The sequence below is a fragment of the Xyrauchen texanus genome, chromosome 20 (genome assembly GCF_025860055.1).
Source record: "Xyrauchen texanus isolate HMW12.3.18 chromosome 20, RBS_HiC_50CHRs, whole genome shotgun sequence".
NCBI lineage: Eukaryota > Metazoa > Chordata > Actinopteri > Cypriniformes > Catostomidae > Xyrauchen > Xyrauchen texanus.
The window spans coordinates 35,235,633-35,255,336 of record NC_068295.1 but is presented as its reverse complement, the minus strand read 5'-3'; the positions used below and the strand labels follow the sequence as shown (position 1 = coordinate 35,255,336).

Here is a 19,704-nt window from a genome sequence, read left to right as displayed (position 1 = left end):
TTAAGGCTTTGGCCTTAATTTTCAGGAAAAAATGATCGGAGCAAAATTAACCGGTTATAACCGTTTCCAGCTTTTAAAAATAACGTTTTCACTCAAGAGTAATTTTAAAATAAATTTGTTCCAGTTTTCCGTTACGTTCTGCCCAAAAGTTTGTTCATCTTTGTTTGTCATTCCTTGAACCATTTTTAGTCCTTGCATAAAATACACAACAGACACAAATATTGAGTAAAATATTTAGTTTTTCAATACTTTTTTGGTATTGAATGAAATTTATATTCAAATCTACTGTATATATTTTTTAATCAGTATTTATGCTGCTTTGTCCATTACCCTTGGTTTTGATTTCGGAATGCTTTCTGGGATCGTATTCACTGTAAAGGATACATGTGATGCTGCCATAGAGTTTGTCCAAAACAAGGTATCTTTGGGGCCATTTGCATGGAACACATTTTCTGCTAGAAACAGGGCAATGCATGGAACAGAACACAGGTGTTTCAATACATGTTTAAAATATCAAGTTCTGTTAACTCGATACGACATCTTAAAAACTCATAGGTCATGCGCCAGATGCTGAAAACACAGAGATGTGGCACAACAACAAAGACGTCTATCTAGCGCATGTTAAAAGCAATGTGATTGGTGTGAATTGCCCCTTATGCAATCAGTTCATTAGTTTAGGAACAGAACGTATATGTAAGAGAAGTCACGAAGTGTTTAGTCTGGAAGTTCAGTGACGCAGAGTTAGTGTACACGTCCTAAGCCATGTGCATATGCTGTTGACACACTGAAGTCATTGAAGCTGTTTGACCTGGGCTAGTGTTGGTTCCTTTCATTTCCACAGCCGTCGAAAGTCATGGCTGAATTAGGTCAGGTTGCTGTTAGGTTAAATCCTTAAGGCTAGATCACCGTAAGCTGGCGAAGAGGCCAAAGGTGACTGGAGCGTGTATTACAAACAGCTCTGATCTGTTTTCTTCCTGAAAACAACTTAACCTTCTCACGCATAGCTTTTATGCTTTATCATGGTGGTATTATTATGAGATTCGGATCTGATCTGGCTGATGTAAAAAAATAAAAAAAATTGCGTTTAAACTCATCTTGCATTCTAAGAAATTGTGTGGGTCCTGGTCGATATCCTTGTGAACTTCTTTGCTTTCTACTGTCTTGGTGGATTTAAGGCAGCATCCTATGCAGCAAATGGAACCTCAGTAGTGATGGATATTAAACTGTTTTGATTGACAATTTTAGTGATAAACTAAATAATACAATTTTGTGTAATGTGACATATTTTTCACTATTGAATCTGAGCTATTTATTTACAGTGCATTCTGGGATTCACATATCCTTATAGAATAAATGCCAGGAAGCCAAAATGATGCTAAAATATGCTTTGCATGCAGCTCACTAGGACTTGAAACCAAGCACCTGTTGATATGTATGTTACTACATTTGATGTCATTTCTCCACAGGGAGTGTGCAGCTGATCCAACTTGCGTGCTATGTATGCAGTGCTTCTTAGGCAGCGTTCACAAAGAGCATCGCTACAGGGTCAGTGTACACAAAGACATTTCCACAAACCCACTGTAGCCACTTCCCTTAAATGTTTTAAAGATGGCGTTCACCCAAAAATTATAATCCTGGTATTACAAACCATACATTATTCCCAACCCGAACGCTAAAGGAAGTGGTATGTTGAAAGCTAGCCTCAGTCACCATTCACTTGAATGGAAAAATGATGCAGTGGAAGTGAATGGTGACTGAAGATGAACATAATGCCTAATATCTCCTTTTATGTTCCATAAAAAGTAATAGGTCTTTTGAATGACTTGAGGGTGTGTGTATATGATTAAAGCATTTTAATTGGGGTGTACTGTCCCTTTAAGCACCTCACTCGGGTATGTGTCAGCATGTTGGTAGAACAGTCATGTTTGAGTGTGACACAGAGTGTCAAAGTTTAGTTTACTGCAGTGAGTGCAGGCCAGTCCCGTCTGGAGCATTAAGAGCTGGCTACACTTGAGCCACGTGGCCCATGTGTGGTGCTGAACTTCCTACTGTCCACGTCCGCTAACGAACAACCAATCTAAGTCAGAGAAGTTGGTAATTATGGCTTGACTGAAATAATAATTCATACTTTTTTACCATGTAATGACATGTCATCTGTCAATGAGACTGTGCAGTTCTTGTAATAGTCAAAGTACTGGCAGGGCTGTCATTTCTTTTTTACAGTCTCTAATTTAAGTGCCGTTTCACCTTTACCTTTGATGCAGGAGTAGTTTTTTTTTATTAGCATATGCATTCATATGCATTAGATTGCTAAATATCAAAGCAGGTGGCATTTATTTGGAAGAAAATTAAAAAGTACTTTAAAAAAAAAAATTATTATGTTATTTGTTTTTTTACACTTTCTCCTTTTCAAACATGAGTGCAACATGTCTGTAGTTAATGTGATGAACCACACTAGTGGTTACTCTGCTGGGACACCAGTGTAAACTTGAGGGAAACTGACTTCATACAGCCACTAAATTTACCTTGTGACCTGTTGGATTGAAGTAAATGCAAAAATGGCTCAAAGAAAAGTTAAGGTAGTTCTGTGACCAGATCATTTGTTTGTAGATGCCACTTGGTTTGATATTTTGGTTTTTAATGCAGAGGAATTGTTTGGCTTAAGTGTCCAAATACTTAATATGGCCACTGAATAATTAAAGCCCTCACAAGTGTTTATTTGAAGTAAAACAGGACCAAACAGTCATGTCTGTTGCAGATTGACTCTGGGCCACAAAAAGCAACCAGCTTATTCACAATCTGGTTTCTTTAGGCTTGGGATAATTTCTGACCTGTCTTTTGCATATGTATGTATGTATATGTGTGTGTAAGTGACTCTTTGTGCTCTTCTCTCTGTAGATGACCACCTCAGGGGGAGGAGGCTTTTGTGACTGCGGTGACACAGAGGCCTGGAAGAAGGGCCCTTATTGTCAGAAACACGAGCCAAATATCAGTGATTTTTCCCATAAGGTAAGAACCTCTGCCTCTGTGACAGTCTTGGCAGTAGAAATGAGAATCATAAGGAATTTAAATATCCTAAATCAGATCCCTCTTAACAATTCCAGTTCCTTAAAGACTTAATCGCTTGATGAGAGCAGCTGTCTTTCCTGTGCATTGCATTTTCTTTTGAAATAAGAAGTTGGGGTGGGACATATTGACGGGCTCTTCCTTTTCTTTAATACAGGCAATATCCTTTAGTGTATGTCACAATCGTAAACAGTGATTTGCTATTGCAAGTTGGAGGCAGTTAGTATTTGTAGGTGGGACATTCTGAGTTGGATTTTATTGGTCTTTGATATTTTTAGTTAGTTTTCCTGGAAGAGAAGTACATTTGAAATGCGTATATCTGCTTAAAGATACAGTAATTTTGTCAAATTTACAGGGGTTTGTTGCCATAGATTGCCTCAAGGCTAATACTCATGGATTAAAAGCACAAAACTTATTTATTTTATTATTATTTAATTTTCTCCCCAATTTGGAATGCCCAATTCCCAGTGTGCTCTAAGTCCTCATGGTGGTGTAGTGACTCGCCTCATCTCAGTTTCCTCCATGTCTGAGACTGTCAATCCACGCATCTCATCACTTGGCTTGTTGAACGTGTTGCCACGAAGACATAGCGTGTGTGGAGGCTTCGCGCTATTTTCCGCGGCTTCCACGCACAACTCACCCCACACAGTGAGAACCACACATTATAGTGACCACGAGGAGGTTACCCTATGTGACTCTACCCTCCCTAGCAACCGGGCCAATTTGGTTACTTAGGAGTTCTGGCTGGAGTCAATCAGAACTCCCTGGATTCGAACTCGCGACTCCAGGGGTGGTAGTCAGCGTCTTTACACGCTGAGCTACCCAGGCCCCCTCGATTACTTATTTTTTACATTAAAACAAACATTAAAATGTAATCCTAAATATATTTCATTTATATGTATTCTCAAAAAACTTGGTTAGTCATAATTTATTTTAATAATTGTAATATGTACATTTTAAAATGTTCAGTTTTTGCAACTAGTTAATTAGACACATTTTTACAGGTATAAAGATTTGATAAAAGTATCTGTTTACATGCCATAAAATCAGTGGACATGCTGTAATTAAACGTTTGGGAAAATCTTTTAAATAATAGGTTCAAATGGGCAGATTCAATTTATATCAAGCTTTGTCAAGAGAAACTTATGTTTACATGGACAATGGATTATAAGACACTATACATACAGATATAAAACAAATGGAATGATTAAGTTGAAAATCTCAAAACTATTGTTTTCTTTGGCTGCCGTTCAGTCTGTATCACTTGTGCAGTTTAGTTTTCGACACTGGTTCAGATGACATTGAATAAGTATTTTCTGGTGATCTGAAGAGATATGGAAGCTTGCCCATATCTCTACACACCTGGTTCACCACTTACTTGTGAAGTCTCCATTCTCCTTACAGTAAATCTGCTCCCGTGTTTATTATGCCCAGTACATCCGTTATGTGTAATGAATAAGCGTGCACTGCTCCAAACAATCTGTTCCTGTGCTAGGATATGAAGTCGAGCATGTACCTCTTGGAAATGTATATATGCCAATTTTAGCCACAGGAAATGAAAAAAGAAAACGGAGACTGCATTGATCACGTTTCCTGGCCCTAGACATCATTCTGCTCACAAGCCAGAATGATGTCTGATTTGTCAGTTAAATTATTCTTTAGAATTTGTTCTCAAATCGGTCTGAATCAAAATTATTTTTACAAATCTGTATCCAGTTATCACAAACGACTAGAAAGGTCATAGAAAAGACATGGAAATGTGTTGGTCAAAAGGCTGGTAACCCTGTTTTTAAGTATTTGTGGGTTTATATAAAATTGTATTGGATATATTTAATGGTAAGAGAGTTTGACACTCCCTGTCTTGTTTGGCAGGATCCGTTGGCTAATATGTCTGCTGAGATGGTCGCCCGAACATACAATGTTTTCTCCATCATACTCAAATATGCTGTGGACATGCTCACCTGGGATAAGGAGGACAAGCTACCTGAAGGCCTTGAGCCACCGTAAGAAACTTGCACCCTCATACCATTGTTACTTAATGCTGTTATAAGTAACCCAAGCATCACTGTCAAACTTAGTATCGATTATACTTAAAATCCAAGTATCTTTTCATAACATTTTGAAGATTAAACTTGCACACACTACTTTTCTGCTTGCTATTTTGTTTTACTGTTAAACCCATTTTTCAACTTTTGGCTGCATTTTAACATTTTGTGAGAAGTTTATATCACTTGTTTTCCTCTAAAAGGATACGTGGAGACACGTACTACTGCATGCTATTCAATGACGAAGTCCACACGTATGAACAGGTCATCTATACACTACAGAAAGCTGTAAACTGCACCCAGAAAGAGGCTGTCAGTTTCGCCACCACAGTGGACAGAGATGTAAGTGCATGCTTCAGCTAATTCAGCAAAGTGTGAGGATAAATACTTGAGAGAAAGCAGAACCGTTAAGTCAGAATTGCAGCTGTTGTAATCCAACTCTGGAAATGTATTTTTTATTTTTCTTGTGTTCAGCTCCTGGCTTAATGTTAAGCAGTCAGCCTGTTCTTGCTTTTGTTTATTGATTACTTTTGCTCACTGTTTTCAGGGCAGGAAGTCTGTTCGCTTTGGGGACTTCCAGTTCTGTGAGCAGGCCAAGTCTGTTATTGTGGTACGTTCTCAGCAATCATAAAATCCCATCAATCTGCCTCAAATGTGTAAATTGATTGGGTTTGTTACTCTCTCTGCTGATAGGTCTTAAGTAGGGCGTTTGTTGGCTCAACAAATGCTAGCGTTTCACACTTCTGATTGTAAATTTCAGCATTTAAGTGTAAACGAGGATCTCTGCAAATTTGCATTTAGCAGTTTCAGCACTAAGCACATCTTGCATCATTGGAATGCTCATGCTATGAAGGTGGCTCGAAATGCAGGCAAGCATAAGGAAGCATATTACCTTCACGGAGAAGACAAACCCTTACTGCATTGTGACAAGCTCAGTGGAAAAAAAATCCATCCACAAAAGTGTTGCAGTCTACTTTGTTTGTGAATTGTAAATTTTTTTAATGTTTTGCAGAGGAACACAAGCCGTCAAACAAATCCTCTGCGAGTTCAGGTCATGCACTCTTCGGTGGTGGCTCATCAGTGTTTTGCGCTCCGAGCTTTAGCCTGGCTCGGACAAACCATTAGATATTCAGGTCTGTTTCTGCATTCTCTTTTCTTTTTTCCCTTGCATTCCTTACTACCTTTGAACTCTGCTGTAGTTCTCATGTTATTAATTTTTTCATTTATCTTATTCTATGCAAAATTCAAGCAAACTGTACTTTCTGTTTGCTATGTAGACACAACAGCAGCAAAAATGGTTGCAGTCTTGTTTTTCATAATGCTTGCTTGCAAGGTAGAAGTGGTGCAAATCGCACTGCAACATAATTTGTGAAATGTTACTGTAACATTTAGGGATGCACCGAAATTTCGGCCGCCGAAAATTTTCGGCCGAAAATGGCACTTTCGGTTTTCGGCCGAAAATATATACCTCCTCGCCCCGCCCCTCAGTGCTCAGATTTCAATCTGGATCGATGTAGCCCTTATCACAGCTGTTAGATAATTCCACAACGGCGCTACCAAACAAAGGCCGATCAAGTCAGCGGTGTGGAAATTCTTCAAAGTTTCTGATAAGGACATCAAATTTGCGATCTGCAGTGTTTATTCAGCAGAACTTTCAAGATATATATATATATATATATATATATATATATACAGAATACAGCAAGAGATTCTACAGGAAAATGTCACAACTAGCGCAGCTACAACACAACTTGAGACGTATAGCTGAAATACGCCAGAAGCGACAATCTCCTTGACTACGGGCGCATAAACAAACACCGCTTTCGTTTGCTTGCGCGGATTGCGCACAGGTATTTATCTGCCCAAGCACCAGCACAGAGAGTGAGAAACTGTTCAGTGCAGCATCTCATGTTCTTGATGAGCTTTCAGACAGGAGAGACTGTCAGAACGTTTAGCAACTTTTGTTCTTGAAGAGAAACCTGTCACTTGTACTTAAATAGAAAGCGGTCCAATATGATGTGTATAGCAATTACATTACACTTGTTCTTCACTTGAGGATACATCTGTCGTTTACAGTTGAGGTTGGATTTAGTTCAATTACTGCTGTTTTGCACTGTTGTTTTGCACAATCATTTTCACTTAAAGTGTACATACGTTTACATAAACAGAATAGAGCACTGATCTATATATATAATTATATATTATAGTTATATATAGATCAGTGGAATAGAGACCATTCTGTGTTCTGCCTGTTGTTTTAATTAAAATTACTGTTGCATATTTAAACTTTTTGAAAGATGCTAGCTAAGTTTATTACTTGACTGTTGTTGTGCATATAATAGTTTTCTAAAACTTTACATTATTTGGATAATTGTTAATAAAATCTGTAAAATTTGATTTTTACAGAACTGAAAGAAGAATAATATTTAATATAGTTTTAATATATTTTTTGTCCAATTTTGTTGTGCTACTTTCAATAAAAGTGTGATTTATTTTATTGGTTTGTAGTTTTTCAATTCAGATTAATTAAATTCATGAAATTAATGAAAAAGTATAAAATTAATACAATTATACACAACATTTTTTTTTTTTTAAATAGGTAAAAATTTCGGTTTCGGTTTTCGGCCAAGTGCATCCTGGATTTTCGGTTTCGGCCCAGAATTTTCATTTCGGTGCATCCCTAGTAACATTGTTTGTCATGCTTGAAGTCTAGCAGTAGTACTTGACATGTATGCTTAGCTGTCTTATAAAGCCATTGCATTATACACTTGACAGAATCTTGGCCAAGTCACCTGCTGCATATCTGGTTTATAAAATAAAGGCATTTAACATGTAGAAGCGGCTACAGTAAATTAATGTGTTTTACTATCACCCAACAGATGCTCTGAGGAGGATCCTGTGTCAGGTGGGGCTACAGCGAGGGCTGGAGGGAGAGAACTCCTCTTTAGTGGACACACTCATGCTCTGTGACTCCAAGATGTGGAAAGGTGAATGAATGAGTGTGCTGACATCAGCTCTTCTGACATACTGCAACACTGCAGAAACCTGCAGACCAGTGAATTGTATGAAAATATGTATAAATTATTTTGAAAAGGAAATGATGCCTATTTTAACTGTTAATATTTTTTTCTTCATTGTGATATTTTAATGACAATTACACACATTTTCTGCTTAAATTCTCATTACCGTAAAACATCAAAATGTTGTCCGTTATTTTCAATGGTGATTCAGTGTTATAATATTTTTTTTTTTACATTTTAAGAAGTACAGACTTCTTGCTACTGGGGTGAAATACAAACCGGAAATGCTCTTGATATGTTTTGTTGGAAACCTCTAACCTGCTTTTCCTGCAGGAGCAAGAAATGTTTACCACCAGCTCTTCATGAGCAGCCTGCTCATGGATCCAAAGTACAAGAAGCTTTTTGCCATTCAGTTTGCGAGGGTAAGACATCCATTTACATTAACACTGCCTATCTTTATTAAATATTCTCCACAGTGTTTGATTGGCAGTAATATATCATAACTTCATTAATGTAGGCTGTGAAGCCCCAGAAAGGAAGTAGTGAAAGATATTATAATTATGCATTTACAACAGGGCTCTTCACTAACTTTTTTCCCAAGGAGTACATGCGCTCCTAAATGAAAAAATGTAGGAGCACACAAAGAAATTTAAGAGCACAATGAAAAATGTTATACAGAATTTATTAACAAACAATTTATTACATACATATTTATACTGCGTGTATGAGTGTGTGTGTGTGCGCGTGTACTAAGGGACACACATCTGTGGAACAGCACATACCACCCAAATCAAACATTGACCCGTGCCTACTAGAATCCAAGGATATCAGATGTCCAGCTGCTTTTGTATGTTGACAGTCTGGCATACTTAGAGGTCAGATATGAGCGTGAAGCGATCGTCTGTGTTCCGCAACTGCTTTCGGGTCCTTGAATAACGTATAGCGAGCGAGTAAGGGCAGCCAGTGGACTTTCTCTTAGATGGTGCCAAGTACACTTAAACTCAGTTTTTCACAAGTCCTAAAATTTTATCGTAGAAAACATTGCCTGTCTTAGGTCAGTTAGGAACTCTTTTTTTTATGAATGTATAATGTCAGGCTAATAGTAGAGAGAATTATTTATTTCAGCTTTTAAATCTTTCATCACATTCCCAGTGAGTATGAAGTTTACATACACTTTCTTAGTATTTGGTAGCATTGCCTTTAAATTGTTTAACTTGGTCAAACATTTTGGGTAGCATTCCACAAGCTTCTCACAATAAGTTGTTGGAATTTTGGCCCATTCCTCCAGACAGAACTGGTGTAACTGAGTCAGGTTTGTACGCTCCTAGCTCACACATGCTTTTTCAGTTCTGCCCACAAATATTCTATCGGATTGAGGTCAGGGCTTTGTGATGCCCACTCCAATACCTTGACTTTGTTGTCCTTAAGCCATTTTTGGAGGTATGCTTAGGGTCATTGTCCATTTGGAAGACCCATTAGCGACCAAGCTTTAACTTCCTGGCTGAGATGTTGCTTCAATATATCCACATAATTTTCCTTCCTCATGATTCCGTCTATTTTGTGAAGTGCACCAGTCTCTCCTGCAGCAAAGCACCCCCAAAACATGACGCTGCCATCCCCATGCTTCACGGTTGGAATGCTGTTCTTCTGCTTGCAAGTCTCACACATTTTCCTCCAAACATAACGATGGTCATTATGGCCAATTTGTTTAATCAGACCAGAGGACATTTCTCCAAAAAGATCTTTGTCCCCATGTGCACTTACAAACTGTAGTCTGGCTTTTTTATGGCAGTTTTGGAGCAGTGGCTTCTTCCTTGCTGAGCAGCCTTTCAGGTTATGTCGAAATAGAAATCTCGTTTTACTGTGGATATAGATACTTGTCTACCTGTTTCCTCCAGCATCTTTACAAGGTCCTTTGCTGTTCCAGGATTGATTTTCACTTTTCGCATCAAACTGCGTTCATCTCTAGACAGAATGCGTCTCCTTCCTGAGCGGTATGATGACTGCGTGGTGCTTATACTTACACAAACCACACCCCAGTCACATCAGCTGAACCTGCAAAAAAGAAACACACAGACACAGCATTGACTGGGACTCAATAGCTCATTTAAAATGATATGTAATCTAATTACAATTAATTTGCTTTTTATCTGATTACGTAATCCAGATTACATGTAGTCCATTACTTCCCAACACTGCTTATATTGAATCTAGATCATAATTATGTAAATTTAACATTGCATTGGCAATGGGTTCATGCTCTCATCTGATGTTGCTTTAATTTGGTTTGCATGTGGATAATTTGGCATTACAGCAGGGAATAAAATTATGTATAATACTTTTGTTTTTCACTACTGACTTTCCGGAACTTCATGATAAACCTGTATGTTAAGTATTGCTTTTCAGTTCAATGAATTTACAGTTTTTGTTGTGTTTAAGTACAAGAAGGTTTAGCACAACTTGGTGTTTAAATGGAATTGAGACAGTGTTTCACAACAGATCCTTGAATTTGACTTTACCCATGTCCTCCTGTAATGTTGAATGTGCCCACACTCATCTTGATCCAGCATAGATCTGTGAGGATAAGACAAATCTTTCCTGTTCAGTGTGTGTGTGTGTGTGTGTGTGTGTGTGTGTGTGTGTGTGTGTGTGTGTGTGTGTGTGTTTGTGTGTGTTTAATACACTAATATATATATATATATATTAGTGTAACTCTACAGCATTACTCTGGCTTTCTTTGGTTCCCTGTTCCACTGTAGTCCTCAGACCTCCCATGTTGTGTCTCTCATTGTGCCAAGAGCACTCAGGTGTGACTGATAGCATGTGCTGGCAGAGTTTCGAACCTTTAATCAAATTACTTGGCTTAAACAACTCTAGTCTGCTAAAAAAACAGAGCAAGGTCAGCTTTAACTCAAATCCCCAGGCTCCACATGTCCAGTGGTATACCGTTCTCTGGACTGACTTTTGCTGTGATGTTACTTAACATATGCCAATGACATAGAAATTAGTCGGGGGACAAAACTGCAGGCCATGATGGCCCCTGACCTCTGACCTGGAAGGTGAATGTGCCCCCTTACCCCCCTTCCCTTAGAATTACCGGCGCCTTCAAACAGATTTTATGGAGGATGATCACGAGCGTGTAGTGTCAGTGACCTCTCTGTCAGTGCAGCTCTTCACCGCCCCCACTGTGGTGAGTACCATCAATCCCACATACCTCTCCTTTCTCTTCTGCCTCTTTCTCCTCTCCTCCGCTTCCATCACTGCTGCCTGCAGAACTATGAGCGCATGCAGGGTGACTATGTGAAAGACGACCACGACAGGGAGTTCTCCGTCACTGACCTTTCTGTGCAAATGTTCACGGTGCCTTCTCTGGTAAGTACATGCAAGGAAAGACGCCCTGCTTTGAGGAAGAGGCCTTTTCATTTTGTGATTTCTCTTCACTTTTCATCTTCCCTTCTGCTTTATATCTCCTTTTCCCACTTCTGTATCCTCTTCCATTTCCATCTTCCTCTTCCCCTTTTTATTACTCTGTACTTGTTTTTTATTTTTTGTCTGCCTCTTCTCTTCCCCCTTTCCTGTCCTTTCCAACTTCCTTTGTGTCTTCCCTTTTCATCATCTCGTCATCTCTTCACATTTTCCTCTATCTCTCCTTGTCCTCTTCCTCTTCTTTTCCCCTTTATCTTTCTCTTCCTTTCGACTTATTTTTTCTTTCTCTCTTTGTCTGCCTCTTCTCTTCCCTCTTGATCCTTTCTCCCTTTTCTGTTCCCCTTTTTGTTTTCTCCTCTCCAACTTTTCCTCTTTCCTATTTTCCTCTTCCACTTCCCCATATCTTTCCTTTTAATTTCTTACTGTTCTCTTCCCCCTTTCCTTTCCAACTTTTAGTCTTACATTTCCTTCATCTTCTCTTTCCATTTTCCTCTTTCTCTCCTTTTCATCTTCTCTCTCCCCATTAATATTTCTCTTCCACTTATTTGTTTCATCTTCTCTCTTCTCTTTCTCTATTTGTCTGCCTATTTTCTTCCTCTTCTGTTCCCCTTTTCATGTCCTTTCCCACTTCTGTATCCTCTTCCCTTTCCATCCTCTTCTCTTTCCCTTTTCTTTCCCTGTTCATGTTTTTTTTCATCTTCTTTCCTTTTCATCTTCTCCTCCCATTTTCTTCTTTCTCTCCTTTTACCACTTCTCTTCCTCTTCTCTCCATCTTCCCTTCCACTTTTCCTTTCCTTTCCATCGTCTCTGTCTTCTCTTCCCATTTTCCTCTTTCACCTTTTCATCTTAGTTTTCCCAATTCTCTTCTCTTCCTCTTCTTTTCATCTTCTCTCATTTTCTTTCTCTTTTTTTCTGCCTCTTCTCTTTCCTGTTTAACTTTTCTTCCTCCACTGTTCCCCTTTTCCTCACATTTCTGACTTATCCCTTTACATCTTCTCTGCATATTCTCATACCATTATCCTCTCCCTTTTCATGTTCTTTTTCTACTACTTATACCTTCATCTTTCCTCTTTTTCCCATTTTCTATTCCTTTTCCTACATTCTGTTTGCTGTTTCATAAATGTTTCTTGTTCCACTCTACTGTGTTCCCATGCATATCTGCCTGCTTGCTCTATTAGAGAATTAATTCAAAGGCTCCACTCACATTGCACCTGTGGATATGTACACAAAATGGTTACACTACTAACATTTGTATTGACCTTTAAGTGGGTGACAGTTTGTTGGTCACATTGTACATTTTGTTATTTTACACTAATCAAGGGCAGATAAAGCTATAATGCCAAACACCATGTAACATAAATGACGCGTAATCAGATTAGTCAAGCTAATCTTCACTTTTGAAAGAGAGCGTAATGGCACTCTAGAAACGGATAAATTTAGCCTTTTTGACAAGCTGTGGGCAGTGTCCCTGGTCTCTCAACCACCTCCTCATTGTCCGTCTCTCAGGCACGGATGCTGATCACAGAAGAGAACCTTATGACCACCATTATCCGCACCTTTGTGGACCACCTCAGACACAGAGACCTGCAGGGCCGCTTTCAGTTTGAACGCTATACAGCGCAACAGGCATTCAAATTCCGCCGAGTCCAGAGCCTAATAGGAGACCTCAAGTAAGATACTGGGAGGAATATGGGTGTGTTTGTTAGCCTAAAATCGTGTTCTCTTCAAATTTGTCCGCTGTTCCAAATCCATTCTGACTTACTCAGACTCTTGACTACTAGCATGAAGTTTGGTCCACATTGCAGCCTATTCTGGCCAAGAACTGCCCACTTAGACAAGAAAGGTCTGTCTTGCCAACATTTAAAGCAACCAACCAAGGTTTTTTTTTTATTTATTTCATTCCATATAGAGGATTTTTAAAATCCTGTTGGTTGCATTTTTTTTTTTTTTTTAAACAAAACCCTAACTTCATGCACATTTAATACAGTCCTATTTCTTGAGAAGTGTCTTAAATTCCCCTCTCTCTTTGAGTGTATGAATGTTCTCATGATGTCATTCTCTGCAGGTATGTACTGATAAGCCGTCCAACAGAGTGGGCTGACCAACTCAGGGAGAAGTTTCTGAAAGGTTTTGATGCTTTCTTGGAGCTGCTAAAATGCATGCAGGTGATAATACCAATCTGACCAGAGGGTTTTGTGTGAAGGGTTAGAGATTAGACACTCAAAGAGCTGTGTGTGTTCTCTTTGCAGGGAATGGACCCGGTAGTGCGTCAAGTGGGGCAGCACATAGAGATGGAGCCGGAATGGGAGGCAGCGTTCACCTTACAAATGAAGCTCACACACATAATCTCTATGATGCAGGAATGGTGTGCGAGTGATGTGAGTCCTGTCAGGCATGCGCTCTATAGCAGTGTTAATCTAGTCAATAAAATTGAAAACTATTATTATTATTACATGTTTTTTGTCAATAAGGAATACAAGAAAAGATTTCCATTATACCATTATAATTTAAACTTATTGTTGAGGGATAATTATGATAAAGAAATATGTTAAATGAATTATCTATATCCAGAAACTGATTAGAAATGAAGCAAATGCACAGGTAAATAGAACCGTGTTCTAGTCAGAATGTGTAACTCACGCTGTTGACGTAACAATGCACATTATGTAATGCAATATCCTAAACCATCTCTAAAAGACAGACAATTAACAAGTTTCAAAGGCATGAAGAATTCACAACTCTAGTTACTTCAAGAAAGGTAGCTCATGCTTCAATATACAGATTTCATTTCAAGAGCTCAGGTATTCACAAGGACTATTTGCTCGTAGGGAAGTGCCGATGTAATCGTTTTTAAGCATGAAATGCCGATATAAAAAACCAATGGGTTATTTATAATGATCACACTTTGTGAAAACTGTGAATTCAAATGCACAATCCAGTAATAATGATAACCACAGAATGTAGAAGGGTTGGCACTCCTCAACATGTCATATGTAATTTATAATAATTCTCGTTCTCACAGGAAAAACCGTCGCTAAAGACATGACAGTTGTGAAAGCAGCAATAACCTATAAATGATGAGGTAAAACCATCCAAAACGCTTCAAAACCAGCAATCTTTGACTTCTGAGATATCAGTATGATATCCATTAAATAGGGTTCATGTCATTGAATTTAGAAATTGTGTTTTCCAGACCTGAAAATGTCATGGAAAAACAAGTTAACACTGAATGTTTTGGAAAAGTAATGGAATTTTCTAACTAATATTTTCAGCAGTACAAGTGTGCTAATAATTCTTCAAGTTTGGTGCAATTGCGGAGCAACGTGAATAAGCACTACTTAGAGCCCGTGCGGAGCAGCAGTATGTAAAATGCATTGCTGCGTAAACTGAGTTGTTTGTGAATAGGCATTGCGCGCCATGTGGTGTCGCATTTGGCACCTCATTAACGCTAGAACATTTTGCTCACGATTGCTCTGGTTCATATGGATAGTGTACAAGGAATTGGATAGTGTACATTTCATATTTACATTATTGTTTGAATATGATAAGGCTTTACATTTTTGTATGTAATAACTTGCCATGTTAATTAAGCTTATGGTGATGTTTGCTTGTGAATCTGAGCAGTGTTATTATTCACTTGTTGAGCAATCATTAAAAGTCTCAGTATCACATACATTCTCCTGTTTTTAATGGAAAAGATGAGAGAAGATCTGCGCTGATTGTCACTGATGTCCCTTGATCTTTCTGTCACAAGTCACATCAGTGTACCGGAGCAAAAGCAGGGGGCTTTCATGCTGGCAGTTTAGTCCGAAACAGCATGGTTTGCATGAAAATTTGGTGATGTGAAAACTGTTTTGCAGACTGCACGCAGTACAGGACACGAGACTATCTGTAGGAGGTGGTCTGAGTTTAGTTGGACTGGAACTGTGGCACGGTTCACATGGGAGAGAAAGATAAACTGCTCGGGTCCGCACATGTTGAGGAGGTAAAATGACGTGCGCATGCGGTTTTGCCAATTTAAGCATGATGACATCAGATGCACAAAAAACAAACCCGCGTGCATCATGCATGTCAGGGAAATGTTGCGGGACACAGAAAAGGTATGGGTTGAAATTAGACTCAAAATGATTAACAAATGCCCGCCTACTTATCCATAAATTTGATAAATGTTGCAAATGTATCTTACAATCCACAGACAAATGCCTTTCAACTTGTGTATGTGAAATTCAAAATGAAATGAATGTGTTGGGATTTGTACAAATAGAGACATATTTGTGAATACAAGTGTTCCTTTTTGTGCAAATGCATCACAATTTGTGTGTGCAACTAAAGGGAGATCTTCCAAATCAAACATAAATTGTTCTTGTGAAGCATTGAATGTGCATTTGTGGAACAAGAGATACACACATTTCCTTTGATTCATTTGAATTTTGAGACTTCCTTTCTGCTGGCTCTCTTTAAAAATTTGGCTAGATTTCCACAGATCCAATCCATGTTCACTGGGAATTTATTTTTTGTACAATAAAAAGCTTTTGTACCTCTTTGTACATTTTTAAAACATAATTTCTGAGCAATACAGTGATATAGTTTGATCAAATTGGTATCTTATCGGCCAAAACTTTCGGTGCATCCCTATTTACTCATGTTTTATTTTATGATTATTTATCTTGTATATGTTTGATACCTGCTTAATAAATGGTTATACATTTTTTTAAATATTTGGAAATTTGGTCAATTTGAGTTTGACCCCCTTTTTTTGCACATAGTTGTCTAAAATTGCATGCCAATTTTAAATGGACAAAAATGAATGAATATGACACACAGGCATATTGATTAACTTTAAAGGACAAACTAAAGCAAAAAACTGTAAAAATTAACCAAGAATCATTTTGTGTTATGTAGGTGTTTTGGCTACCCATAATTCAACATGGAGTCCATAATACAACATGAGTGTGTTTGCTGTCTGTACAGGAGAAAGTGCTGATTGAAGCCTATAAGAAGTGCCTGAGTGTGCTGACTCACTGCCACAGTGGTTTCACAGATGGAGAGCAGCCCATCACCCTCAGCATGTGCGGCCATTCCGTGGATACCATCCGCTACTGCGTCTCTCAGGAGAAAGTCAGCATTCACCTGCCCGTGTCCCGTCTTTTAGCAGGTGGGATGGACATGCTGTTACATAATCAACAGTGCAAGAATGCCCCATATGCACTACAAAGTTTTGGGAGTGACAACCACCTTTCAGCGTGGGTGTGAATCCCCTCGATTAACCCTCTTTGTGTGTGCATGCGTGCAAAATACAGGAGTTACTTCTGAAATTGCGATTTTATTTTTCTCTACTCAAGAAACATGAAGGGCCAACAGGTTAAAGCATTTGGTGTTGGCTATTTTTGCCAAAAGCAGACAAAGATGTTTTAACGTCCAACCATTTTTATTCCGTCTTTTTTATTTTATTTTCAAATTCCTGAATTCTTTTAGGTTAAAAAAACGCTATTGTCACTCTCGTGAATAACTGAACTCCGTGTTTACAGAACAAGATTAAGCACTACATTGTGTATGTGCTGAATATACATGCACTACATGGATCAACTGAGCTTGCTCTGTTTCTCCCCATAGGTTTACATGCTCTGCTGAGCAAAACAGATGTGGCCTATCGTTTCCCTGAACAGCTGCCACTGGTAAGTTTGTTTTAGTTTTTCCTGATCATTTCGGCCTTTCATACATGTCTTGGCACTTCTTGAGACCTTCTTTCCTTACACAGAGTGAACTAAGTCCTCCCATGTTGATTGAGCACCCACTTCGTTGCTTAGTGCTCTGTGCACAGGTGCATGCTGGGATGTGGAGAAGAAATGGCTTTTCGTTGGTCAATCAGGCAAGAAGCTTTTGCGTTTTTTGTTGTTGGATGGTTTAACATTTGTGTTGTTAATATTTGTTACTTTCTATAGTGATTTTGTCTTTTTTGAAATGTCATTACAGATCTATTATTATCACAATGTGAAGTGCAGGATGGAGATGTTTGATAAAGACCTCATCATGCTGCAGGTCAGTACTATTCTGACAACCTCTGAAGCTTTTCTAATAAAACATTGCTACATTTATTGTAGGTAGATTAGTCTTTCAGGTCATATGTTACCCCAAAATAATGCTAAATGTATATTGCATTGCAACTGAATTATTTTTTTTCTTTGTGACATATTTATGACAATTAAGCGTTTTCATTGTAATTGCTGTAAAAATCTCATTGTTATAAAAATAAATCGGATATTAAAATTAAATAATTGTAAAACAGTCATTTATTGTAATTGGTGCTGTTAGTCGATTAATTGCATACATTTTCATAATCGTGATTAATCGCTGACTTATAAAAGTTCTGAAATTTAACTCTAAATATGCTTATTTTCCTGTCAAAATGCATTGCTTTCCTTTTACGGAAATAAATCAAATCAATATTTAACAATATAATGCTTTAACATTTTCCAAACAAAGCCTTCCACAGTATAAAGATAGAAATGCACTGAATATCACCAATTCAATTAACATTAAATGATTCACAAAATCTAAATGCCAATTTATACTTCTGAGGCAAACCTACGCTGTAGGCTACGCATGGCTATGGCGGTTATGACAGCTCTTCAAAAATGTAACTGCGCATCTATGGAGATGACAACAGCTGTGATTGGTGCACTTTGTAACAAGAGACCGCCCCCCAGGATGATGATAACAAAGTCACATTTTACCTAGATTATTTTAGTATCTGTATCACATTGCATTTGGACTGGGGTCCATTAAAGCAATTGTCTTAATCGGAAGCATATGCTGTTTTTATGTTCTGTTTGTGTTACATGAAGTTACAAGCGAAATGTGACACAAGATATCTGTTTACAGCTTATATGCTCAAAGCTTTTTTCCCAGGGCTAAGTAAAACAATATGTTTTGTATTCTACTCGTAAACTTTTCGATCTGCATGATGATGTTTGACAGTATTGTGCACAAAATAATCATAATTCATAAGTTATGGAAATGAAACACTTCTAGTGTGTTAGCAAATTAAAAAGCACCTAGTAAGAGTTGGTTTTATTGACTATATGCATTGTAAAGTCTTTAAACATACACCTATTTAGTGTTCGCCAATTGAGATATAGTTACTAATTAGTTTTATGATTTATTTTTCAGCATGGAACCTCAAAATTATACAAAAATAGTTATTGTTATTTTAGCGACTCAAGAGCAAGCATACTGTATTTTTCTCATTTATTTGTTCCCTGCAATACAGTCAACATGTATAATAAATATTATGTAGCCTACCTAGATTTCAACATGTTCACATATTTTCAACTCTATTTTAATGCTACAATAATTTAATAAATACTTTTTCCACGTGTTAAATTGCTTTTGTTTATTTATGAATGCATAATTAACACTTTGGCTGTGTAGTCGCAGAACGACGCAGACACACCAACGCTATAAATGCAAACCAACTTATTGGCCACTAGGGATGTGCACATATTCATTCTGCAATTAATTATTCGAATAGTAAATATACTATTTGAATTTCGCAAAGTTTTGCTTTGCTGGCCATATATGTATACATTGAGATGCATGTTAAATCCTGAACACACAAACTAAAACTCACAGTTATAACAGAATGCACTGGGTGGCTCTGTTGAGTTTGGACACGCGTTGATCACATTTGTTGAGCAAACGGTTCTGTCAGTATGTTTAGATGGACACCAAATAAGCGGGTTATTGTGAGAATGTGGCTTCCTGTGAGAAAGCTGGTTTCCTGTTTAAATATACCGTATAAGCGGTGTACAATTTACTCTCGTATATGTGCAGCTCGTCAGAAAGCAGCATTCCCATGGCAACGTAATACCGCAACACTTCTGTAAACAACAAACATGGCATCCGAGAAAGACTTTGCTAGTGGAGGGAGATTCCATCAATTAAACTGGTGTGTATAAATGAGTATAGTTTACTGAGCATGTGGATATGCTTGTTTTTCTCAACAAAAACATGAGCTACAATATAAACATGATAACTATTATATGCATCTTGTACGTTAACTGGGTCAGCCTACTTTATAAGTGGCTTATTTTTCTTCGCTTTGCGTGAGCTTAAAAGCTTTCATTCTGTACTTTTTGGTTTGTATT

At 38.0% G+C, this 19,704-nt stretch overlaps 1 protein-coding gene across 2 annotated transcripts in view; it reads left to right on the top strand.

The window, feature by feature from the left end:
* LOC127660699 (E3 ubiquitin-protein ligase UBR2-like) overlaps positions 1–19,704 on the top strand; it is a 58,148-nt gene that overhangs the window by 7,937 nt on the left and 30,507 nt on the right. Inside the window, exons 3-18 of one of the 2 annotated variants that reach the window (XR_007972670.1) lie at positions 1,467–1,545; positions 2,899–3,009; positions 4,939–5,069; positions 5,315–5,453; positions 5,659–5,721; positions 6,124–6,244; positions 7,991–8,098; positions 8,465–8,553; positions 11,223–11,321; positions 13,064–13,227; positions 13,623–13,722; positions 13,807–13,935; positions 16,529–16,712; positions 17,171–17,232; positions 17,316–17,426; positions 17,531–17,596. Coding sequence is in view for 1 of the 2 variants with exons in the window: in XM_052151069.1 (XP_052007029.1) it covers positions 1,467–1,545; positions 2,899–3,009; positions 4,939–5,069; positions 5,315–5,453; positions 5,659–5,721; positions 6,124–6,244; positions 7,991–8,098; positions 8,465–8,553; positions 11,405–11,503; positions 13,064–13,227; positions 13,623–13,722; positions 13,807–13,935; positions 16,529–16,712; positions 17,171–17,232; positions 17,316–17,426; positions 17,531–17,596 (1,756 nt within the window). In the remaining variant the exon portion in view is untranslated. Of the gene's footprint in view, positions 1–1,466; positions 1,546–2,898; positions 3,010–4,938; positions 5,070–5,314; positions 5,454–5,658; positions 5,722–6,123; positions 6,245–7,990; positions 8,099–8,464; positions 8,554–11,222; positions 11,322–11,404; positions 11,504–13,063; positions 13,228–13,622; positions 13,723–13,806; positions 13,936–16,528; positions 16,713–17,170; positions 17,233–17,315; positions 17,427–17,530; positions 17,597–19,704 lie in introns of both variants that reach the window. The other variant, XM_052151069.1, reaches the window with a different exon arrangement.